The following is a 26,484-nucleotide window of genomic DNA, read 5'->3' as shown; positions in this document are numbered from 1 at the left end:
AGAGCTTATTCATATCCTTTGACTACTATGGAATGGCTCACATATTTGTGTTAATTCCCTGTGTATTTTAAATATCAGACCAGAAGATATAATTTTAAAAGTCTCAAAATCTATCTAAATATCTCTTTAAAATAAAATACCCACTCATTTCTTTATTCCTCAAATCTCCCCCTCCCCCCAAACAACAACATAAACCGCAAGGCAGACTTTATTTGTCTACATAATTTATACAAACAATCATGAAGTAAATATGAAAGGATTACGGGACTTAGGAGTCAGAAGACCAAGTTAAATTCCTTAAATCTTACAAATAACTTCTAACCATGTGTTCATGGTCTTTGGGGCTAGAACAATAATAAACATGAACTAACCTTTTCTGGACTAAAAACAGCCACCAGAAAACTTCCCCACACTAAACTACAAAACAGACCTAGCGCTAAATAGGCAAAGAGCTTTATTGACTTCGTTTTTCAACAAGAATCAAAGGAAGTAAAATACTTTTTTAAAAAATCATGTGAGGAAGGACAAAATAAAGTAGTAATTTTATTCTCAAATTGTGCCTGGGGTATTTGTACCAGGGAAAATGGTGATGGAAGGCAGACAACTGGAGCTTAAAAGATTTTCCAGTAAGTCACTTACTGATTTGAAAATAATTTAATACCAGGGTCTCCAGAGTAAATTATTTCTATTTTCCATCATTAATTTGGATTCAGTTGATTTTAAAAATCAATGCCAATAGTTCCATTATTAGCTCCTAAAATGATATTTTTCAAATTAGGTTAAACCCAAAAAGGCTGGACCAAAAGAGAACATGGAGGAAGAAAAAATGACAGTGAGAGTTAAAGAAAAAAAAAAGTTGTAGTCTGTTATATATCGAGGAAAGAATGACATTCATTCAAGATTTGTTTTGAATGTCTGTCATTCTGCCCAAAATGATTTCATAAGCAAAAATGGCAGAAAGAAAAAACAAATAGGAATTGGAGCAGTTCATAGAGAAATTCTTAACCTTCTTTATTTTCCTCCCTCTGCAGAAGAACAAAATAGAAATTTTCCATACTGGTTAGTGGAAGGTTGTTCTGATCATTTCAGGTTTTTTAGGGGTGAACCAAACCAAGTACCTCCCCAAACCAATTGCGCTGTTGGTTCCATAAGTAGCCTAATGCTTATCCAGATAACCAAGCCCACAGGCCATTTGGATATCAAATGTTATAGTTTCACATAGATTTTATTACTTCTTTGCAACAATTACTTAATTTATAAGCTGTTCCTATATTATTGCTATTCTATCATAAAGCATACATAAATGTGAGTTATTATTCTATGCTGGCAAATCAATCAATATTAAGTGCCTATTTATGGGCCAGGTACTATGGTAACCACTGGATTCTGTGCTATGGGTTGGCTTAGATGAAAGTGGTAGAGATAGGTTTTCAAGAAGGCCAAGGCCTTGGTCTAATTCTCAGATGTCTTTACCACATGCCAAGACCTCCCTCCTTAATTACCACCCATCCCCCAGCTCCTGCCAAGTTCCCATCAACTTCTGTTATAAAACTTAACTCACATCATCAGTTGCATGTACCACCTTTTCAGAAAGTGATATGGACCTAGGAGGACAAAAATCACAAAATTAAAAAATATTGTTAAAAATGCTCTGTAGGCTATGGACTCCAAAAGCATTATTAATGTATTTTGTTCTTAAATCTCATGTAATTTCTGAAGATGAATGAACCTCCACAATTGAACCTCCCTTTTGAACAAAAACATGCAAAAACAGCTGCCAAGTGACAGTATTAGGCAGTGACTTTCTGTCTGGCTGATCATCAGTTTCTCTGCTGAGAAGAGGGAGGCTGTTCTCTAAGACCAGAGTTGACTTTTTAATTACCCAGAATTTGATTTCCTTTTAGTGATCTTCTCATTTAGGTGGTTTAGTCATTATGTATAGTCCTTGTTCTGGGTTGTTTGTTTGTTTTTCATTCTACATCCATTCATAAAACTTTCCCATGTGTCTCTAAATTCCTCATCTTCATCATTTCTTACTGAATAATAAATTTCATTACTTTATATACTGGTCTGTCTAGCAATTTCCCAATCAATGAGAATCAACTTTGTTTGCAACTCTTTACAACAACAAGAAGAAAAAGTGTTGCTATGACTATTTTGACAGAAATTACACACATCAAATATTTTGGGGAAACCTCAAGTTCAACCCTCTCAACTGATAGATGAGGAAACTAAGACCCAGAAAGTTTAAGTGACAGATCACACATGGAATAAATGACAGAGTCAAGATTGAAAACCTCCCCGAGAATATTTTCTCTTCATCATTCCTGAATCCTAAAGTTACATTAGTGCCAGAGATCACAAGACCCTGGATATTAAGATTTTCACACACTCTAACAGGGACATGGTGAGGGAGATAGCATGTGAAAAGAGGGAAAACAGCATTTTGCTGATTCCACCAGCAGGACCCTGAGAAGTACTAACTAGTCGACTGAGTACAAGGCTGAGCTATAAGAGAAGGGTCATGGACCAGGAAATTATGATAGGCTTCTGGATGACAGAGCCATAGTCCAGCAGCCACTCAATCACCAAGAAATCCACAAGTTCTGGAAAGCATCTGAAGACTTTGTGAGCCACTAGCTACATTCCATAGATATGTAAAAAGTGCCATTGTAGGCACTGTATAAATGTTTGAGCCACATCTCTGTGCAGGAATAGCTCTGCCTCTGAAGTTATAGAACCCAACAGAGAGGTGTCCTCTACTTTCTTTTTTAAATCAAAAGTATTTTGTGATTAGTTTGCTTCTGGAGGAGACAGTGTGAGATCAAGTCACACCAAGGGACTGCAGCCACTCACCTACCAGCCCTATCCTTCCTTAGGGTTGTGAATGTGTTTCCTTCAGTTCTGCTACCCACACACCAAACCAAGAGAGAGGTGTTTCATCTTACATGTCCCTACGGAGATGACAGGTGGTTTGTATGTACCTGTCCTAGCCCAGGAGCCATCTAGGAGTGGGGCCAGAGCTGGTCAAGTTACTAGAAGGGAGCTTTCGGTAATGAAAATGGGTCTCAGGTTAGTCTAGGACAGACTTGCACTTGAGAGTGTGGTTCTGAAGCCCCACCTGTGTCTATTGAAGAGAAGAGGGAACTGCTGGGGACAATAACCTCACAGGATGTTTACTGAATCTCTATATACCTCAGATGTCAGCTAAAAGAAGAAAAAGATTAGAGGGTTACCTAAAATCCTGAACTCGGCTGGCAACATTTTCCAGATATATTTGCGTATATGTGTACAATATGTTATTAGTTTTTTAAAAGAATACTTCATCTTTATTGCATAGGTACTTATATATCTCATTTATATCCATGTGCATTTGAGTCTCCGCGATTTTATGGGGCAATATCAACTATGGTACAAACACAAATTACCTGTTCTGGAAGGCTGCATCTCCAGATTCAGTATCAAAAGGCAGCAAAGGGCGGATTCTGCAGTGCACTCTAATATTTCCTCTCAGCTCCTACAATGAAAAAAATAACTTCTAATAGTCAAAGGAGGGGAGAGACTGAGCTAGCCCTTTGTTTTCTTTTCAAATGTGTTATTTTTCTTCTGTAGGTTTCTTTTAGGGATATAGCTGATTTAAAATAAGCAAATAAACAGTTCAACTTTCCCTGATCGTCCATGCCTCCCCCCTCCTCCCCACTTCTCCCTTCTCTGAATATGGGCATATATGCTTTGTCTTATTAAAGTTGTAAACAGGGTAAATATAAGGATCACATCTACTTTTCAGCTAATAAAATATTCAAATAGTGAAAATATTCGACAAGAAAAAAGATACTGTTTTCCACTGAAGTTCTAACTCTAATATCATATTGTAGTATGAATATTCAAAATGTATGCAGGCCCTACCAAGTTGTAAATACTCATCAATGCATGCTGCATTTTTCATGTAAGGGCCAGCCTAGCTGAGCCTGGAGAGGTTCATTAGTGGGTTGGGCAAAGGATGATACATTTTCTAGACTTAACCATGCATGAAGACTGTCCATTGGTGTGGGGGTGGGGGGTACAATCTGCCTTGGTGAAAGACACATGCATCCTGGCTAAATGGGAAGCATTAAGGAGTAGGATGTAGATTTCTGGGCAGATTTTTCCCGAAAGACCCAATATTAGATCTGTTATAGATCTAACAGCATCTTGATATTACATACATAATGACCAGATTCAGCACACTGAAGGAGAGATAGGAGGCAGCATATGCCGGGCAAGTCATATTGCCACCACTGTCTTGGAGAGGCGGTGCCCCCTCAGACCCAGATGGAAGTAGCCAAGGACCTTGAACCTGACAGCCTTGGGAATGGCAATACTTCCAGCCCAGTGCCCTCAGCCATCATCCTGTGGAGAGTGCTATGGCTACTGAGCTCCTCAGCTATTGAGGAATGAGAAAAGAGAGTTCTTGCCACAAAAGTCCTTGGCGCTGTCAAGGGGTTCGGCATCAGAAAATGTGATTTTTATCAGTGGAAATGACAATAAAGAGGAAATGTTACCAATGTGTTTTGGTGCTACACCCTAAGAACCATAGGACTTTTCCATGTGATTTGCACCTGAAACCTTCCATATGTGGTGGTCCCTCACCATCCGAGAAGAATGTGAGCTCCTTGGGAACAGGGACTGACATACTTTTCTATCCATTTGTATTCTTAAGATTTAACACAATTCCTTGCACATGGTAAACACCAAATAAATGCTTCATTCACACCTATGGTTTTACCCTTGATCTTGCTACAATCCCATTCTTTCTCTTTTCCTGGTCATGACAATATCTTTTATGCCATTCTCTGGTGTGGGGCTGCCTATAACTCACCTCCATGTATTCCACCATTTTCTTTTGGGAGACCTCAACATAAATCCTTCATAGACTCTGGTCCTAAAGACAGATCAAACCTCCTTTCCAAAGACTGATCTAGCTTGGTTAGTGTGAGTTAGCTGGTTTAGTATGGAGAGGCTGAACACTAGTAGACTGGCCATCATAGACTATGAAACACATTAAAATACAAAATAACTCAAAGTTCTGTATGACTTCTTGTTTCTGCAGTGAGGATGGCAAAGAGGCAGAAAAACAGGCAAAAGATGCTAACGCTTTTTTTTTAAACCATTGATTAACATTAACAACTGCTGGCATACTAAATGTGAGACCCTTACCTAATGACTGGTGGACTGGCACACTAATAGAATATTTTCTAGAATGCTAATAGAATACTAATGGAATATTTTTTTCTATCATACAAACTCCCTTGTTTAAGTGAGAAAGATTTTTTAGTTGCTCTTTTTTGAAACAAAAAAGGCAGTAAATCACCTTGGAATAAGGGACAAGAAAAATGACATCCTGACATAATGCTCTGTGGCATTTGGGAGGTTGTCTGGAAATAAAGTATTCTGGTCTTCATATTCCCCTGTCATGGCATGTGATCATGTGGAAGAAAAAAAAGCAGAGTGAAAATAACTGTACTCTATACCCTATAAGAACTCGATAGTCTGCCAAGCCAGAAGGGAACTGTCCTGGGCATCACCCATTTTTCCCAAGCCTTGGACTTAGTCCAAAGGGGTGACTAGACCCCTTGGTGTTAGTGATTCAAGGTGCATGGAAAGTCATTTTCCATGGAGACCCAGAGCAAGGCTATAGGTAGCATTATTCTTTAGCTGACTGGTTAAATGCAGTAAGGCCAACTTTTGGGGATTTGGTGATGTGAGGAATCTTTCACAAATCAACTGTAGGCATGATGGAATAGTACTTCAGACCTGAAGGACTTCTCATTTCTTTGTAAGCTGCTTCTACTTTAGACCAAGGCAAATCCCTAAGGCCCTGATGGGAGACCAGGAGATCCCTGCCCATCAATGCACATTCTCATTAAGTGGTTATAACCTTGTTGCTGCTACCTAGCAGCAACTATTTTGTTATTTTTTGCTAACTGGTTTTTGACTCAGTCTTATCAAATCTTGACCTTGCATTTACTGACCTGAATGAATAAAAGAGCAAGTTAATCCACTTAATAGTATAGTTTAGAAAATGTTCCTTTTGCAAATGAAATACAAACAAATATGAGAAAAACTGAAATATTTCTAGATGTAAATAGTTCTATATCCTGTCTTAGAGACTGACCCAGAATTCTCAGCAGAAGATCATAAAAGGATGTTTACAGAAAAGGCAGGATGGTATGGCTTTAGAGAAAAGCAAATAGGAGAACAAATGTTTGGTCCAAGCATAGTGTACACGAAAGAAATGTCAAAGGGACATTTCTTATCTAAGGTATAAAGGTGTCAAAAATCCATGCTTTGTGACTGATTCACTCATTAAATAAATTCCCAGATTTGTCAAAGAATAACAAACAATGGATGATAAATAGAAACTTGAATCTTAGTGCCAGATTTCAAAGAATTTCAGATCAAATAAATAAATAAATTATGTCATTGAAACTTAAAAAAAATAGATGTGAGGAAAATCAGCTGGAAAAATCTAGTGAGGAAGGGGAAAGAGGACTAGAATTTCCAGATGTTTTTGAACCACTAATGTGTCATATTAACTGTCTTTTATATTGGTAAAGTAGCTAACGACTAACCCCAGATGCTCACCACCAGATTGTTATGAAGTGCTTTTCTCTTCTGTTTTTCAACTTGATAACGCTCATTTGTTTCCTGTAAAGACTGTTCAAGATCAACAGCTCTTGCCTGAAATACTGAAAAGTTTTTTTTTAATCAAACAATGAAATAAAAGTCAACCTGTACAAATTCACCAACACAAACTAATTGGATGTTACACATCTGCCAGGTTAAACTCCAACTGAACTCTTCCTAACTCATTTGGTGATGGTGGTCTTCTATATTTTTGCCACTTCAGATGTCTGGGTTTACAATTTGCTCTGAAATTCCTGGGTCACTAGACCTAGGTGATGATTGATTTGAATGAATTGAGCAGTCAAATCAGTCAAAATAGTTAAAGTAGATAAATCTTCTATTTAGGAGAAATGTTAGGTTTCTACAGAAATAGAGGATTGGACTGAGAGGGGTTCAAGGATCATAGTTATAGAGCAAGGAGGCAGGCAATAATACTTTGGGTCTGGAGAGGAAAAAAGAAACAGTATCATCTGAAATTTTATAAAGCCATTTGTTCAGTCATTTCAGACTTTTTGTGACCGTATTTGGGGGTTTCTCGACAAAGATAATGGAGTGGTTTGCCATTTCCTTCTCCAGCTCATTTTACAGATGAGGAACTGAGGCAAATGGGATTAAGTGACTTGCCCAGGGTCACACAGCTAACAGACACTTGTCTGAGACTTGATTTGAATTCAGGTCTTCCTGTCTCCAGGTCCAGTGCTCTATCCACCATGACACCTAAATGAGCCCTTTAAATGAGTCACAATGAAAATATCATAAGAAAACTGAAGATAATGCTCTACATTTCCTGGCATTGAGAAAACCCAAGATTGCACAGACAACTTAAAAAATGTTCCATATTTTCCCAGAGCAGAAATACTTAGTTTCATATGCAATGTTATTAAATATGCCATATATTATTAAATTTCATATAACTTAAGCATTTCCTGTCAATATAAAAAACCCATCATTAAATTATTTCCTTCCTCGACCATTTATATAAAATTATATTTAAAAAATCTTAAATATATTTTTTTTCATAAAATAATATTTCCTATATTAACCTGTAGAAAATAAAAAACAAAAAATGAGGATATGGTGACATAATTGTTTTCAGAGTTCATTATACTACCTAATTATTCATACTTAGTCAAGGAGATCAGACTGAGAACTTAAATCACTCAACTCACTTAAAGTTAGCACCGCAAGAAAGGTGTATCTAACCATAGAGTCAGAAGGTAGGAATAATTCACTTCAAGTAGTAAAAACCCTTTCCCATAATGCAGCTTCCAATGGCCAGCAACATGGGCTAGAGAAACATGGTGTCTCCCTTTGTGTGCTTTTACTGTAAGAGCCCTTCCAGAGAGTGACATATTCCAAACTTCTAATGCCAAGCTGCTTAAAGTCTTGGACAGAGAGAGTACTAAAGGAACTTAGCTGCAATGAATGTATGCCACAGAATTATAGATGACAGGATCATAGATTTGTAGGCAGAAGAGACCTCACAGGTCCTTGAATCCAACTTCCTCCTTTTACCAAAGAGGAAACCAAAGCCCAGAAAGAGAGGTCCAAGGTTCATTCCGTTACTATTAAGTGACAGAGACAGAATTTGAATGTAGGTCTTAAGACTCTAACTCTGATGCTCTTTCCCTATCCTATACCATATTGGCTCTCAAACAAGGTCAGTAAAATCTTACCTTGACAATAACTTCTGAACCATTGCCTCTTGTTCAGGGTATGCTAAGGTCAGAGGCCTTGGTTTTTGAAAGTCAGCAGTCTCAGGAGTCAAAATAAAAATTGGCTAGGCCAATTCCTAAGCAGTACTATTTTCAAAATTTTTTACATGTACTTTATAACAGAAAACACAATGATCATTTTATTAAAGAAGTCATTATTATCCATCAATGGCATTGCCAAGCAATACAAGAAGAATGGTAATGATGATGATAGATGATGCTGAGACCAAGACCTTATACTTAGTCAGCATCATTCATTTGAAAGATTCAAAGCATGGTGCAGATTTATGATCATTCTTTTCTAAGTGAAAAGTAAAAGAATAGGTCTAGATTTTTAAAGTATGGACATAAGTATAGCCATGGAATGCCATCACAGGGACACACTATTTCTCATTGTCCAAGAGGTTCCAAGTCTAAAGCTTTCATTGTGTCCTTCTCCAAAGAGGTTCAGTCTTCATTCTCCAAATAAACATTATTTAGATGAGTTGATCAAATTCTATGAAAAAATGTCTAACTGAAGTAATAAGAAGAGCAAATAAATCCACATACACATACTAAGCCCCTTCTTAGCCAAGGTCATAGTTAAATAGTGGAAACAGAGTTCACATCCAAGTCTTCTGTTATCCCACATGGTACTAAGCTATAATTTTGTATTCCCCAGACTGTAGTTGAGTGATCTTCATGTAGTAAGGTGCTTAAGAAAATGTGTGCTCAACTCAAATTTGACTTTAAATCAATAATGTACTGAGAGGTTGAGTTTTGGAACAGTGTTGACACAAAGTACGCCAATTGGCAAGTATAGAAAATCTAAATAAAAGGAATTTGAACTTGAAAGTTTTGTCAGATTACCTGAGGAAAAAATGTGGTCTTCCAAGTCAATGTTGCATTTAATCTTAGTTGTTGAATTTGTGGGGGTAAGGATAATTTATTTCCAAGTATAAAAAGGGAAATGAAATTAAACTGAAATAATTTTATAAGCAAAATTTAGACAGGAAATACAAAGTCAGTTTGGTTGAGTCTTTAAGGATTATATAGACATATAAATATATTATACTTAGAGACTTTAGCATTTCTCCCATTATCATTTGACCTTTGAATTCTTAAATATCCTTATATATGGGACAATATGATTTCTACTTTGAGTAGGGGTTTTGACTATATATCAGAGTTCAGAATGTTTATTTTGGCAAGGAAAAAAGTAAAATAGTCTTTCCCAAGCCCAGTGCTATAGGGTAATAAAACCATTACAGCTAAACAGTGATCTAGCTGTGACATTATTATTCATTAACTTTTTTTTTACCAAGTCTTCATGAATTCTTTTTGTTGTTGTTGTCATTTGAGTCATGTTCTATTTTTTGTGATCCCATTTGGGGTTTTCTTGGCAAAAGTATCACAATTGTTTGTCATTTCCTTCTCCAACTCATTTTACAGGTGAAGAAACTGAGGCAAACAGGATGATGTGCCTTGCCAGGGGTCACATAGTAAGAATTCTTTTACTTTTTGTTAAAAAAAAAAAAAAGGATTTTTTTTTTTTTTTGTAGCAGGTCTAAGATACAGTTTTAGTCTTAGAAAATAGTTCTGGGACCCAACTTGAAGCATCATGGCAATTAAAGTTAACATAAATCGGGGAAAAGAATCGAATTGGGCAAAATACAATATAGAAAAGGATTCATTAAATTATTTTTTTTGTCCCTCCCCCAGAACCTCAATTCCTGGAGGCCATCCAAGTCCTGGCTTTGCATTAGGAATATCTATCCTGACCAGGACAGACCTAGAATGTTTACCAGTGAGAAGATTATTGATTGTTTTTTTTTGGTCTTGTACTTGCTTTTGTGTTGCTTAAGTAATGGCTCTTTGTCTCCTGAATTTAGTTCAAAATTAAACTGGCCTGAAATGTGTTGTTTTAAAATCCACCTTTCCTGCTAATCACTGATCAATTGCCTCAAGGAATTTAATTGACCTTGAGGAATATGTGTGAACATGAGGAAATCGGTCCTAATATCTTTATACCAAGAGCTATCTTTCAAGGAAGTCTGGTTTTTTATCTTATACTTGCATTCTACTCTCAGAAGGGAAGGGGTGGGAGTGGGGGCTTGTTACTGGCCCCTATCAACAAACTTCCAATCAATCATGTTGTTCCCTGCACCTCAACTCTTTAACCATTCATGTTGCCCTCAACCTTATGATATTACCTACTCTGTTCTTTTTTTTGTTCTATACTCCCCCCAAACCACAATGGAAGCTATCCATTGACCCATTTATTGACAGGCAGCATACGCCTGCTAATAAATGTTAACTTATGCAAAAAAAATTGCCTCAGTTTACCCTTTTGTTAAATGTCACTTGAAACACCAGGTTTTATTCCTTTCTTTGTCTTTCATAAGAGAGCCGAATCCTAATCCTATCTTGGCCAATGATTCATATGATCTTAAGCAGTCATTTCATTTCTCTATGCCCTGAAACAATCTGCCAAAGGTTCTGATTTTGGAAGTGGTCAGGTCATGTCTAAACTGGCTGATAATGGAAACAATTTCAGAACAGATGGAACCACTTCATTTCTCTAGTTCTATAAAATGAGGGGTTGGACTAGAGATGATTAATAACATCCTTTTAACTGGGAAGTACTTCAGATGTCTGATAGCTATAAATATAAGCTCAATTTAAAAATGTCAAAACAGCCTTTGGAAGAGAGTCTCTCCAAAATACAATGCATTCATTAGTTTCTATTACTTTCTATGGTAGCAAATCATGACACCTTTTATTACTTTACCATTTATTTAGGGAGGGTGGGGAAAGGGAAGACATCTTCTGAAATGAGCAGTATTAAATATATTTTATTAATTAAATACAAATACAAATGTAAAATTTAAAACTAAGTATCCCATTCTCAGATACCAGAAAATCACCTATGAAACCCCATCAAATTAAGTTCCATTAACAATGACTGGAAGGTAGGGAGGGGCAGGGAGACAGAAGGTGCCGTCTATAATTTGCACAAAGTTTAGAGCCAAGTAATTCGGGAAGTCAGGCATGAAAATAATTACTCAGGTACACGTGATTTTTGGACTACCTGCTTATACCTTTGAGATCAGCATGGTCTAAAAGGAAAACAATCGTGCTACTCAAGTTACATTCTCTACAGAAATATTTCTGAACCCAAGTGACCCAATTTGTATTTGCAGGTAATGAGGCTTACATTGCAAATTCTCATTTTCGAGTTGTGTTCCTTGAACAGCATCCACTATCTGAGAAAGATAGTCCTGGTACTGATGCTTGAAACTGTTCATGAGTAGATAAGAAAAAGACTGAAAATCCTTTAGCTCTTGTTTAAATTTCTATAAATGAGAAGAACACATTCCTAACAATTAATACCATTGCTACTGTCAACCACCCTTTTAAAGAAAAATTTTATTTGTGCTTTTTTTTTTTTTTTTTTTTTTTTTTTTTCTTTTTTTTTTAGCAATCGGGGTTAAGTAACTTGCTCAAGGTTACACGGCCAGGTGTTTCTGGGTGGGTGCTAAGTGTCTGAGCCCGGATTCCATCCCCAGGTCAATTCTGACACTGGAGCCGGTGCTCTTACTCGCTGTGCTACCTGGCCTCCCTCTATTTGTGCTTTTTCATATAGTCATTTTCCTGATAAACAATTTCCTCCCTTTCAATATAAGACCATCTCTCAACTATAATTATTTAAAGTACTGTGTCTTAGAACATGAACTACCAAATAAAAGTAGAAAGACGTTAACATATGGTATTTTTCTGCTGGTTCCATTGACTTCCTTATGAATTTGGCACCACTTCCAAAACTCTGTAACCCTGTCATTAAATGGGGAAGGAATTTCTTATCAATTACCCAGATACACTTTCTAGAGGCATAATTATGATGGATGAATGAGAAAAAAATGGAATTTTCATAAAGTTAAAACTATTTGCCATGGACTCAAACATAGTAAAATTCTAAGTACAATATATATTTTTTTCAAAATCCTGACAGAAATCTGTTAGGGACAAAGCATACCAAACAAAATATCATTCATCATGTTTTTCTTTTGCCATTGAGATTTGTTTTAGCAAAACAAATCCTTATCCATAAAAAAAAAAAATCTATACAAAACAAATTCTTCTTTATACATAAATATCCAAAATGAATTCTTCTCTATACAAATCCAAAAAAAAATTTCTATATACATAGAGAAGATAAGTAAATAGTGTGAAAGAGAATGCACTGTCATTCCATGGTTCAGATTAATAATGGTCCTTGATTGCTGGCCCCAGAGTTAGGAGGACCCAAGTTCAGTTCCAGCCTCAGACACTTAACACCCACACAAAAAAACTAGCCATGTAACCTTGGGCAAGTTACTTAACCCCAATTGCCCTCCAAAAGGCAAAATAAACAAACAAACAAACAAATAAATAAATAAATAAATGGATAGATAGATAGATAGATAGATAGATAGATAGATAGATAGATAGATAAATAAATAATGGTCCTTGATTACAAATCCTGTAAAATGGTAGTTACTTTGTTTCTTAATCTTTAATCTATAAAATGGATATCACAGGTTTAACACATCAGATTATTTGTATTTATCAACAAGAAGATTTTTATGTGTGTGTTGGGATGGGGAAATGAAAGGTATCCTATAAATGCAAATTTTGGTATCAAATTGAACAAGTACTTTAAAATTACCGTAATTTTTAAGTTAACAAGGAAATTAATAAAAGTAAATACCATTATGGTGATTAAAAGAATTTAATTACTTTTGTTATTATTTATTTTAGAATTATTTATTACTCTAGATATTATTCAAGTAGAGAATAATTTATTTTATCATCATTTATTATCAAATTACATTTAAATATTATATGGACCATGTTAGGTTTATCCAGAATTTAGACAAAGTCCTTATCGTCCTAGAGGATTTATATCCAAGACCACTAACACAGTGTTGCAGTTAAGACAGCTAGTAGACAAAATCATAAATTAAATATGGATACATATAAAAATGTGAATATAATATAATAAAATGTAAATTCAGTCAGGTCTAAAAATGTGCAATAACTTTTGAGTGGTTAGTGAGGGCTTAACTCTAGAAGTCCAGGAGGCTTCAGTCAAGAGTTAAAGAGGTGGGATTTTAGGACCATTCTGAATAATGGAAGAAACATGTTGGTGCACTAAGGATAGTCTACCATTCCAATTATATGACATAGTTTGGAAGAAGGTATAGAAGTAGAAGTGAGGGGGAGGGGAAGACCAGATAAAAGAGGATGTATTGTAGAACAGTAGTTCTTAAAATATGGTCCATGGACCCTTGGGAGTTCCTGAAGTGAGAGCTATTTTCATAATAATACTAAGACATTATTTGCCTATTAAAATATTCTTCCTCTTTTCAACTACATAACTGCATGAGGCTGAATTTTCTTTATATGCTTCAACTAAAACAACATATCACGATGGATTGAATACAGAAGCAGATATGAGAATTCAACTGTCTTCTATTAAGCTAGACATTAAAACAATGTTCAGGGGATGCCCATCAATTGGGGAATGGCTGAACAAGTTGTGGTATATGAATGTAATGGAATACTACTGTGCTATAAGAAATGAGGAGCAGACAGACTTCGTAATAACCTGGAGAGACTTCTATAAACTGATGCTGAGTGAGGAGAGCAGAACCAGGAGAAATCTGTCCACAATCACAGACACAGCGTATGTGTGATGACTAACTTCAATAGACTGGGCTCCTCTCAGCAATGTAAGGTTATAAGACAACTCCAAAAGACTCATGATTGAAAGAGCTGTCTACATGCAGAGAAAGAGCTGTGGAGTCTGATTGCAGATTGAAACAAACTACTTGTTCTGTTTCATTTTCATGTTTTGTTTCCTCTTTCCCAACGATCATTCCATCAGTTATAATCCTTCTTTACAACCTAATGATTAATGTGAAGATATTTGTAGATCCTATATTTGAGTGTATGCCACCATGATGGGGGTGGGGGGAGAAGGAGAAAGAGGAGGAGAAAATTTGAAACTCAAGGGACTGTGGAACTGAATGCTGTAAACTGAAAGTAAATAAACCAATTTCATTTTAAAAATATTAAATTAAATTTAGAAAAAGGATTGTTCAAAAATATTCTAAACTGTTCTTACTATTTTTTTGGAAAGTAGCTATTTTTATGAAAATGTTATTTATGTTAAAATGAGTTATTTACATTATTTGTAAATGAATGGATATTTTAAATGATCAGTTTTAATTTCAAATATGGTAAATATTGATAGCTACAACTCACATAAACAAAAGCTCTTCGGGGTCCTCAATCACTTTCAGAGTATGCTAGAGTCCTCAATAATTTTTAATAGTGTAAAAAGGCCCTCAGACCAAAAGTTTGAGAAATGCTGCTGTAGAATAATTAATTTGAGAAGAATAGAGTGTTTGGATTGGAGGTGGTCTAAAAAGGAAATAAAGAAACTATGCTAAAAAATCTGGGTGCCCTGAAGAAAGCTATAGGCTTAGGAATTATTATGCCTTTGAAGAAAGCTTAGGAATTATTATGGAAGACACAGAATAACAATTTGATATAGAATATATTTATTGTTCTAACGCTTATGACATTTTCACCATAATCAAGGCATCATCAATGATGATGACTTTATTGACCAACATTCAGTAGATATGTAGAGAGCAAATATTTTAATTGCATACTTTGGTTATTTTTCCTAATAATTCCTTTTGTTATTTATTTTAGAACAATTTATTGTTCTAGATAGTGTTCAAATAGAGAATAATTTATTCTATCATTATTTATTATTAAATTACATTTGAAATAAATTTAAATACTATATGTACTATACTAGGTTTTATCCAGAATTTAGACAAAGTTCTTATTGTTCTAGAGGATTTATATCCAAGATCGCTAGCACAGTGCTGTAGTTAAGGCAGCTATGATGGATTTTGGGGGATCTAGATACACTTTTACCTGGTCTGCCTTGGCAAAAACTATATAATTATGTCTATAATATGTAGACATATGACAGAAACTGACCCATAACAGGGTAAGAACCTATCCAGGATCCTTGACTTCATTCTATGATCCAATCAGCTCTGGACAATTATTTGCTTACAAATACATCTTGTTCTCTCTGTTCTGCATTTGAACGTCCCACAAATAACTAGAGACAATTTGATTCATTTCAAGGTTTTTACCTTAAAAATCTTAAAGTACATTTTAATGCGCTAAAGTACCTCATAAAAAAGTAGATACCATTTCTATCCAACTAACCCATAGCCTTATTAAGCACGACAGCTCACTAATCACATTTGCAGGTGGTGTTTGTATTGTTGCAACGATGACTACATTTCAAAGTTTTGACGCTGGACACATTGTTTGGCTATAATGAAAAAGCAAAACAATGCCTTGAACTTGAGGTTTAAAAATAACTTAGCACAAATTTACTTGGAGAATTGCCAGCAAAACAATATGGAAACCCAATTTTTATTCTTATACTATCCCAGAACCCATCAGTACTTTAAAGGAAACATTTCCTATGTAATGACATGCTGTTCTAGCATTGGTTTTAATAAAACATCCAAATGCAACCATTTTTCTAGAATTCAGTTTTATTTTTTATATCAAGATAGATTTGACATCAGCCTAGAAAACCAAATTATTATTATCCCTTTTGAGGGAGCATATCACTAGAACTGGCTGACGAAACTATTCTATTTCTTAAATACCTTGTCCTTTTTTTTTTTATTCAGAAGCAACCTAGATATGAATCACTTTATGAATTTTTGCCCTTTGCTCTGTAAGTGCTAGAAAGCAAGGCCTAAAAGTGTGGGACATTCATAGCTAAATTTGAGCAGGTTTTTCAACTAGTATCAATCAGTAGTCTTTAAAAAAGGGAATGCTATTTAACACACATGAATTAGCTTCAATGACACTTCTTTTGAGTGCCATAAAGACAAGTCTCTTTCATATGTCACAATTCAAACTCAACTTAGCTCACATTCCTTGCCTTTTGCCTCCTGGATTCAGATTATATAACTCACTTTTCACTTCCTGCCTACTGCTTATATACTTCACCTTTCACCTCCTGGATGCAAGACAGGACCTGAGCTTCAGACATCAGCCCCCTCCCACCTACTATCCTCCCCAGGATGTTCAGAGCATCTGTGTTCCTACACTTGGAAGATACCTCACCAGATCATTCACTGTACCCTTGAGGGTGAAAGCCCAGTTAAAAGAAACTAAATTCCTATGGCTCGCCAACTCTTACCCTTCCCATCCAAGTGTTAAAAGAATCCCTAGCAGGGTGGAGCCAAGATGGCAGAGTAGAAGCAGGAAATTCCATGACCTCCCCCCACAACCACTTCAAATATCTATAAAATATGACTCTAAACAAATTTTAGAGCTACGGATCCCACAAAGTGACAGAGAGAAACAAATCTCCCTCTGAAGGCAGCCCGACAGGCTGACAGGAAGGGGTCATTGCAATATGCTGGGAGCTGAGTACAGTCCCTCATGAGCCACTAGATTTTGGCCCCAGGGCAGCCCCAACCAGCAGTAGCCGGAGCAGACTTCAGGAGGGTGAATCACCAGCAGCTGTGGTAGTTTCCAGACTTTTCAACTCATAAGTGCCAAAAAGAAACTAAAAGGTCAATGGGGAACTCTGTTGGAAAGGAATTGCGTGGTCTAGCCCCTTCCCCTGGGGCAAGAGGTGGTGGAGGCACGTTGGCTGCAGCATCTGCCTCGTGGCTGCCTCAGGAGCCCCTGGCCTACAGATCATAGGGGGACTAAGCACCCATTCAGAGGGTAATTGCTCTTGCTTTGACCTGCTTGGATGTGGGTCGCTTTCTTGGGCAGTGGTCCTGGGGTGAGAAACTCCAGTTTGCCAGTGTGGTGTCTGTAGAGAAGGCTCCCTCCTCAGGCTTCTGACAACATTTGCAAAAACCCCAGCGATTTGGGACAAAGCTCTCTTCTCTGGATGCAGAGTTCTACTGTGGCAAAGAGATCAAAAGTAAAGAAATTGACTGGCAAAATGAACAAACAAAGGAAGCACAAACAGAACATAGAATCCTTTTTTGTGGACAAAAAGGATCAAAGCATGGAACAGGAGGAAGACAACGAAGTCAGAACTCCTGCATCAAAAGCTTCCAAGAAAAATATGAACTGGTTACAGGCCATGGAGTAACTCAGGAAGCATTTTGAAAATCAAGTAAGAGAAATGGAAGAAAAACTGGGAAGAGAAATGAGAATGATGCAAGAAAATCATGAAAAGAAAGTCAACAACCTGAGGAAAGAAAATAACACCTTAAAAAATAGACTAACTCAAAAGGCAAAAGAGGCCCAAAAAGCCAATGAGGAGAAGAATGCCTTAAAAAGCCAAATTTTCCAGATGGAAAAGGAATTTCAAAAAGTCACTGAAGAGAATAATTCCTTCAAAATTAGACTGGAGCAAATGGAAGCTAATGACTTTATGAGAAATCAAGATACTATAAAACAGATCCAAACAAATGAAAAAAATAGAAGGCAATGAGAAATATCTCATTGGAAAAACCACTGACCTGGAAAATAGATCCAGGAGAGATAATTTAAAAATTATTGGACTACCTGAAAGCCATGATCAAAAAAAGAGCCCAGACACCATCTTTCAAGAAATTATCAAGCAAAATTGCCCTAATATTCTAGAACCAGAGGGCAAAATAGAAATTGAAAGAATTCACTGATCACCTCTTGAAAAATATCCCTAAAAGAAAACTCCTAGGAATATTATAGCCAAATTCCAGAGTTCCCAGGTCAAGGAGAAAATATTACAAGGAGTCAGGAAGAAACAATTTGAGTATTGTGGAAACACAATCAGGATAACACAAGATCTAGCAGCTTCTACATTAAGGGATCCAAAGGGCTTGGAATATGATATTCCGGAGGTCAAAAGAGCTAAGATTAAAACCAAGAATCACCTACCCAGCAAAACTGAGTATCATGTTTCAGGGGAAAATATAGTCATTCAATGAAATAGAGGACTTTTGAGCATTCTTGATGAAAAAAAACAGAGTTGAATAGAAAATTTGACTTTCAAAAACAAGAAACAAGAAAAGCATGAGAAGGTAAGCAGGGAAAAGAAATCATAAGGAACTTATTAAAATTGAATTATTTACATTCCTACATGGTAAAATGATAATTGTAACTCATGAGACTTTTCTCAGTATAAGGATAGTTGAAGGGAATATATATGTATATGTGTATACATACATATATATGTTTATATGGGAGGGTATAGTGCATATGGATACATATGTGAGTGTGTGTATATACATGTACATGTATACATAGACAGAGGGCATAGGATAAGTTGAATAGGATGGGATGATATCTAAAATATAATTAAGAGGTGAGAGAGGAATATAATGAGAGAAGATAGGGAGAGACAGAATAGGGTAAATTACCTCATATAAAAGAGGCAAGAGAAAACTGTTACGGTGGAGGGGAAGAAAAGGAAGGTAAAAGGGAATGGGTCAACCTTACTCTCACTGAATTTGGCTTAGGGAGGGAATGACATACACACTAAATAGGCTATCTCACCCTACAGGAGAGTAGGGGGGAAGTGGATGAGAGGGGGAATGATGGAAGGGAGGGTAGGTTGGGGGGGAGAGGGAAATTAGAAGCACACACTTTTGAAAAAGGACAAGGTCAAAGTAGAGAATAGAACAAGTTGGGGGTGGGATAGGATGGAGGGAAATATAGTCATTCTTTCACAATATATCTACTATGGAAATGTTTTGCATAACTACACATGTATAATCTCTATTGAATTGTTTTTCCTCTCAGTAGGAGTGGGTGACAAGGGAAGAAGGGAAAAAATCTGGAAATCAAAGTTTTAAAATCAAATGTTACAAAAAAGAATTCCTAGCTACCGAAGTATAAACCATACTTCTACCCCTGCCATCACTTTCCAGTCTTTCAACCTCATTCACGTCAGCCTTGCCTCTTCTCCTCTAAAAATCTATTTCCATTATACCTTCTAGTATCCACATATTATCATTATCAAACTTCCCTTCATGTCACACATTTTCTTCTTATGCTCACCTCTATGTTCAGGCATTCTTTGAGATCTGGTTCCCCTCCATCCACACTGAACTCCCACCTACACTTTTTTGTACCTTCCCTAATACTCCCTGAACACACTGGTCCTGAAGGGACAATCGGCATACTCTTCGTTCCCCCCTATTTTGTAAACTCGCTTCCCACCATCACCCAGCAACCTTTCCATCTTTGAGATTCATTCTGTCCAGATACATCACCCAGTCCAGAACGTGGTGGCAATTATCTATCAGATAAGGTCATCCTCACTCATTTTTGAAGGAGTTCTGTACCTGGTTTACAATCTTCTTTTCCTTCCCAATTCCTTCTCTTACACTAGGAGACATACATTTGATCTTCCCTCAAACATACTGGGAGTCTAGTTCTTCATTCTATTTAACCTCAGCTCCATAGAAGGATGGCTACATTCTTGATCTCACCATCACTCCAAATGTTCTACTTTCATGATGAAGAATTCTCAAATTCTTTTATTTTACCATAGCCTCCTATCACTCCATATACCTCATTCCTTCTAAGCTTACATCATTCTCATCATAGATATTAGTTTCTCCTCCCCACAATACTTTCCTTGGCCATAACCATTGTTTTGGAATTGCATTCTTCGCTTCCCAATCTTGCCAGTAGTTAGTCAATTTAATGTTACACCATCCTCTCATTTTTGAATCCCTTGTCCCCTTATCCCATTACCACTCATGTCTCAGTAAACCCAATTCTAGATTATTGTCAGCATCCTAGAGAGGCAATATTGCAGAGAGGATGGAGCATTGGTTTTCACTTCTATAAATGGAGGGATTTGGAGGTGACTACCTCTAAGGTGCCTTCTAATTCTATATGTAGGATCTAGGATCTTCCTCTTCCAAATCTACTCAAGCACCGCTGAATGAAATTAGGGGAACTTACATCATTGTATTGACTGGAAACAGTTCAAATTTAAATTATCTGAGCCATCAAGGATTTCATGGCAGTAAGGCAATCCTTTTACTCCTCTCTAATTCATTCATTACATTCCCAACAACAGCTGTTCCAAATATTCTCTTGTCTTCAGCATCCCACACCATTCCCACCTCTTGCCATCTTAGCAAATGTTGCCTCAAAATACACTGAGATAATGTAGGCCAATCTTTGTGAGCTCTTTCATTCTCCCCTACTGTGTATTAGAAAGAAAACCCCAAACCCTTAACATCATCCACCATTATCTCTTTCCTTGAGTCTCTGATGAAGAGATGGCCAATCTCTCAAAACGTAGCCTGATCCCATCCCCTTTTTTCTCCTCTGGCAGATTGCCCCCCCACAATCATCTCCCAACTGCTGGCCTATTCCCTGATGAGTCTAAGCATGCTTAGGTCTTCCCCATCCCTAAAAACCACTCACGTTACCCCCTTCATACCCTCAAGTTATTTTCCAATAGTTCTCTTCCATTTTCCTGTCAAGCTTCTAGAAAAACTTTTCTGTACTCATTGCTTCTTTTTTCCCTCCTCTCACTCACTTAACCCTTTGCAATCTGGTTTCCATCCTCACTGCTGAACTGCAGCTTCTCTCTCCAAAGTTCCAATGATCTCTTAATGACCAAATCTCATGGTCTTTTTTCAATCTGCATCCTTCTACACCTCTTCATATCATTTGACAGTAATGACACTTCTCCCCTCCCCACCCCACTTCACCCCCATATTATTTTCTGTCTGGTTTTTATGACACCACTCTCTCTTGGTTCTCTCTGTTTGTCTGAGTGTTCCTTCTCAGTCTCCTTTTGCTCAATTATCATCCACGATTCACTTCCTAACTGTTGGTATTTTCCAAGGCTCTATCTTGGACACTCCTCTCTCTTCCTTGTATACTTTCTTTCTTTTTTGGGGGAGGACAATTGGGGTTAAGTGACTTGCCCAAAGTCACATAGCTAGTAAGTGTGTCAAGTGTTTGAGGCCGCATTTGAACTTAGGTCCTCCTGACTCCAGGTCTGGTGCTCTATTCATTGCACCACCTAGCTGCCCCTCCTTGTATACTTTCTTAGTGACTTCATTGGCTTCCTATGACCATCTATACACGAATGTTCACAGATCTGTATATACTTGGTCCTAGTTTTTCTCCTAAGCTCTAATCTCTCCTCACAACTGCCTATGGGATGTTTCAAACCATGTCCTGTAGGCATCTCAGATTCATGATGTTTGAAACAGAACTTATCTTCCCCTCTCCCTCCCAAGTCCTCCTGTTTCCCAAGCTTCTTATTTTTGTTGAGGGTACCAGTTACCCAGGTTGATAAATTCGCTGTCATCCTCAATTCCTTACTCCTACATAGCCAATCAATTGTCAAGTTTTGTCAATTCTGCATCTACACCATATCTTACACCTATCCCCTTGCCTCTACTCTCAAGGTCAATCATTCTTGATCAGCTCCTCATCTGAACTTTTGTGTTAATTGTCTAATTGGACCCTCTCCCTCAAATCTCTTTTCTCCACTTCACCTTCTTCATAGCTGCTAAAGGGATATTCTTGAAGTATAGGTCTGATTATATTACTTTCCATGTTCAGAAAAATATAGTAGTTCCCTATTCCCTCTGTGATTAAAAAAAAAAATCTGTTAGGCATTTAAAGTCCTTGCAAACCTGACTCAGTTCTACCTTTCCACTCTTACTGTACACTATTCTCTCTTCAAACATTCTTTGGTCCAGGCAGACTGACCTTACTTCTCTTCGTACACAATATGCCACCTTCGCATAGACCACACCTGTGCCTTTGCATAGACCATCGCCATGCTTGGAATTCATTCTCTCCTCACTTCTATGCACTAGGAATAACCTAGTTTCCTTCAAGGCTCATCTCAAGGAACAAACCCTATATAAGATCTTTCTTGATATTCCCTCCGCCCTCCAGTGCCTTCCTTCCCAAACTAACTTGTATTTATTTGTTCACATTTAAATTTGTGTCATCTCTTCTGATATGCATGTATACATATATGTGTGTATGTATAGATGCAGAGATGTGTGTACAAGTGTGTATATATATATTTTTTTTTCATATAGATTATTTACATATAAAAATTATCATATAAACAGCACCTTTGGCTTGTGACTAAACTTCTTTACCTGGATTGCCTGGTACATCTGAGTTAGGTTTACGTATGTATTTCTTCTCAAGTCTTGTTGTTCCTTATAAAGAGAGCAAAGTTCCATAGTCTTACTGTTGCTTCTCCCAATTGTTTCATAATACTTTTAAGAGAAAGAAAAAAACATCTTATTTTTAACATTTAAAAGAAATTATGACTTTGAAAGAAGAAAGTTCAGGGTTCACCACAGTATCTGGAGGTAATGATAAGAGATATTCTATCAGGAAAAAGCCTGAAGGTGTGGATAGAGCAAAGAGGGAAGAAAAATCACCATTGAATTTTTTCTTTACATATATTTCATTTACCAAAGGAAATGCATATTAAAACAGCAACAGTTTATAACAGTGAGATACTACAATGGACTTTTGGTAGAAAACTTTAGCAGACGTCTGAACAACTGAAGTTCCTTGTCACTACCAGATCACGCTTATGTGACAAGCTTGTCATGTGTTTCTCAGACTCCCTCACCTGTTTCTTCTTTCTTTCTAGGTTTGTAGTATACTTTGATGATAATACTATTGCTTCTGCCTTTGTTGATCTTCACCTACGTTGTCTTCATCATGATTCCCTATATGATTTCTTGATTATTTTATAGGACTATATCTTTTTTTTAAGCAATTGGGGTTAAGTAACTTGCTCAAGGTTACACAGCCAGTTATTTCTGGGTGTGGTGCTAAGTATCTGAGCCCAGGATTCGACTCCCGGGTCATCCCGACACTGGGGCCGGTGTTCTTACTCGCTGAGCCACCTGGCCACCCCTAAGCAATTGGGGTTAAGTAACTTGCTTAAGGTTACATGGTCAGATGTTTCTGGGTGGGTGCTAAGTGTCTGAGCCTGGATTCGATCCCCCAGGTCATCCTGACACTGGGGCCGGTGCTCTTACTCACTGTGCTACCTGGCTGCCCCAACTATATCTTTTAAATTTATGTTATTCTATCCCTTTCTCTCCCCTTTTACAAATCATATTTCTTTTGAGTAAGATATGCCCTTTCAGAGACATAGTTCAGGGATAGCCAGATGCAGTGACTAGAAGATGAGGTCTGGAGTCAGAACACCTAAATTCAAATCTGACCTCAGACACCTACAAGCTGTGTGATCTTGCACAAGTTACACAACATCTGTCTGCCTTAGTTTTTTCAATTGTAAAATGAGGATCATAATTAGGGATGGAGTAGGTTCCCATACCAGGATTGTTGTGAGAGTCAAATGAGATAATTTTTGTAGATAATTTAGTACAATTCCTGCCACATAGAAGGCACTTAATTAAAAAAAAAAAAAGTTAGTTTGTTCTCCCTGTCCCTATATTCTAGCCATGACCTCTATGGGCAAGTACTAATATTTGTACTAATGGCTCTTCATCCACTCTATTTTTCTGTTGCAGATGATTAGGGTCTCTTTTGAGCATTCATACATTTCATTGAAAAGTCCCTGCAGTGTTGTATACCTCAAAGTAATAGAATACAAACTCATTAAAAAAATTTAACTTAACATTTAATGTCAACACAAACTAAACTAACTTACTGATTATTATGTTTAAATTAATTTCAACATGATTTTAGTTACCTTCTCTAAGTTCCCAATGAAATTCTTTGTGCATTCATTCTCATTTACTTCTCTTCATAGGCTTGTAATTACTGTATATATTCTAGTTTTCTTGATCTGCTTTGTTCATTTTGCCTTATTTCATATGATTATTTTTGTATTCCTCATACTTGTTAGTATTTTGATTTTTTAAATATTTGATTTAAATTTTTTTAAATGATTAATTTTTAGTTTTCAATATTGACTTTTTTAAGATTTTGAGTTCTGAGTTTTTTTCTCCCTCCCTCCTTTTTCTCTTCTCTCCCCAAGATGGCAAGCAATCTGATAGAGGCTATACATGTATAATCATATTAAGCATATTTCCATGTTAATCATGATATTTGTTGGTCTTAGTTGCATTCTACTACTCTATTATAGTAATATACTACAATTTATTTAGTCAAACATTTAGGTTGTTTCCAGTTTTTTGAAATTACATATAATGTTGCTACGCAAATTTTTAAGTAGAGAGGCTTTTTTTAATTTGTTTTGGAAGACATTTTCAGAGTATAGTCTCAAAAATGGGATTATTGGGTCAAATGCAATATTGCTTTTAAACTTTTACTTCTTACTGCCAGATTGCTCATTGTAGGGTCCAAAAATAACAAACCTACAAGAAAAAAAAACCACTGAGACAGAGCTCCAAGTCATTAACCATTTATTGAAGGGAACAGACCCCTTCAGCAAATGGGACCTCATGATATGAGATGCCCCTTGATCCCCAGGGCCTTATTTTTATAGGACTCAATACACAGACCCTCAAAAGAGGCAAAGTAAAATACAAAGTCTCATTGGTTAGTAGATTTTGCTTTTGACCTTCTAGGAGGGCCAGAAATGATAACATCAGCAACGGTGGTCTTAAAGACAGACAAGGTTTAGGTCATCTCCACTTTCTAAGTGGTCACAAGATGATCTCCTCCTCCTTGTGTGGGGCAAGAGAAGGTGGTCTAGAGGTACAAAAATAAGTTAGGAAATTTTCCATATTACGTCAAGACATTCCACCCACACTGGGTTTGGTCACTGGCATTCTTGTGGTTGGGCGAGTTCTCTTTATAACAAGTAAAAAAAGTGGTGAATCCTGAATTTTCTAGATTTTAAAGTTGGAGGCCTACTATAAGAAAGGCCTTATCTAATTATTGTCTTATCTAATTATTCCTATATCTAAGACATGTAAAATATATATTAATATATGTCATTCTTATACTTATGTTAGTTGCCTAGACTGACCAAATGTGTATTACTAGATGATCACTAATAATTGCTAACAATAATTACCCCTATGGAATCACACTGAACTGATTAATACTGATTGAAATAAAATAGGGGTCCAATAAATCCTTTCACTCATCACCAAAAAAAAAAAAAAAAGATTCCACCAGCAAGGAGTCAGCGTAATTGTCTCTCCGTTGCCCTGCCAGCATTGAATTTTGTTATTTTAAAATATTTTTGCCAATCTGATGAGTATGAGGTTGAACCTCCACATTGTCTTAATTTTCATCTCTTTGAGTATCAGTGAGGTTAAACTTTTTCTTTTAAAGCAGAATTCTCGGATCATAGCTGTAACACTGGAAAGAACTTTAGATTATCTAGTCAACCACCTTATTTTTAAAATGAGGAGACCAAAGAGATTGAATTGCCTGAGGTCACACAGGTAATGTCAGAAGTGGAATTTGAATCTAAGACTTCTGATTCTAAAATCGGTGTTCTTCCATTCTTCTATGCTATATTTTTGAAAATTAATTTTTCCTCTTTTGAAAATTATCTATTCTTATCCCTTGACCATTTATCCTTTGAGTGATGGGAGTTAACACTAAGACTTTTACAATTTGTTATACATTTAAAAGTGTCAAGTTTTTATTTGTCTTATTTCCCACAGTTTCCCCAATCTATTTTTCTTTTAATTATTTTGGGTTTTGGTATAAAGAAATTGATTCTAATGTAATCAAATACATTATTCTTATCCTCAATATTTCTTTCCATTTTATTTTTAAAAATTCACTTCTCATCCACAATTGAGACAAAAATTTTATTTTGTTTTCTTTCGTTTTTAATCTTTAAGTCTTTCATTTATTTGGAACTCACTGGAATATGTGATATAAAATATAGGTCCAATTATAAACTTATTTTCATACAGAGGAAGATGATTAAAGATTATGAGCAGTATTTTCTTAAATATAGCTAAGCAGGAAAAAAAATGTCAAGAGTATAAACTGCTTGAGGGAAGAAAGAAAGAAAGAAAGAAAGAAAGAAAGAAAGAAAGAAAGAAAGAAAGAAAGAAAGAAAGAAAGAAAGAAAGAAAGAAAGAAAGAAAGAAAGAAAGAA

At 36.4% G+C, this 26,484-nt stretch overlaps 1 protein-coding gene across 1 annotated transcript in view; it reads right to left on the bottom strand.

Annotated features, from left to right (window-relative positions):
- The window catches only part of KIF25 (kinesin family member 25), a 104,019-nt gene that overhangs the window by 67,472 nt on the left and 10,063 nt on the right, over nucleotides 1–26,484 (bottom strand). Inside the window, exons 4-8 of the mRNA XM_069070570.1 lie at nucleotides 22,562–22,684; nucleotides 11,578–11,716; nucleotides 6,625–6,728; nucleotides 3,429–3,517; nucleotides 1,562–1,604 (exon numbers count right to left, since the gene is read on the bottom strand). Of these exons, the coding sequence (XP_068926671.1) occupies nucleotides 1,562–1,604; nucleotides 3,429–3,517; nucleotides 6,625–6,728; nucleotides 11,578–11,716; nucleotides 22,562–22,648 (462 nt within the window). The 5' untranslated portion in view covers nucleotides 22,649–22,684. The remainder of the gene's footprint in view (nucleotides 1–1,561; nucleotides 1,605–3,428; nucleotides 3,518–6,624; nucleotides 6,729–11,577; nucleotides 11,717–22,561; nucleotides 22,685–26,484) is intronic.

Source organism: Petaurus breviceps, unplaced genomic scaffold, assembly GCF_028583685.1.
Source record: "Petaurus breviceps papuanus isolate PSGF00001 unplaced genomic scaffold, PetGlider_PUasm1.0 90808, whole genome shotgun sequence".
Classification (NCBI taxonomy): Eukaryota; Metazoa; Chordata; class Mammalia; order Diprotodontia; family Petauridae; genus Petaurus; species Petaurus breviceps.
The sequence above is the reverse complement of the archived record's forward strand: the minus strand, read 5'-3'. Positions and strand labels throughout refer to the sequence as shown.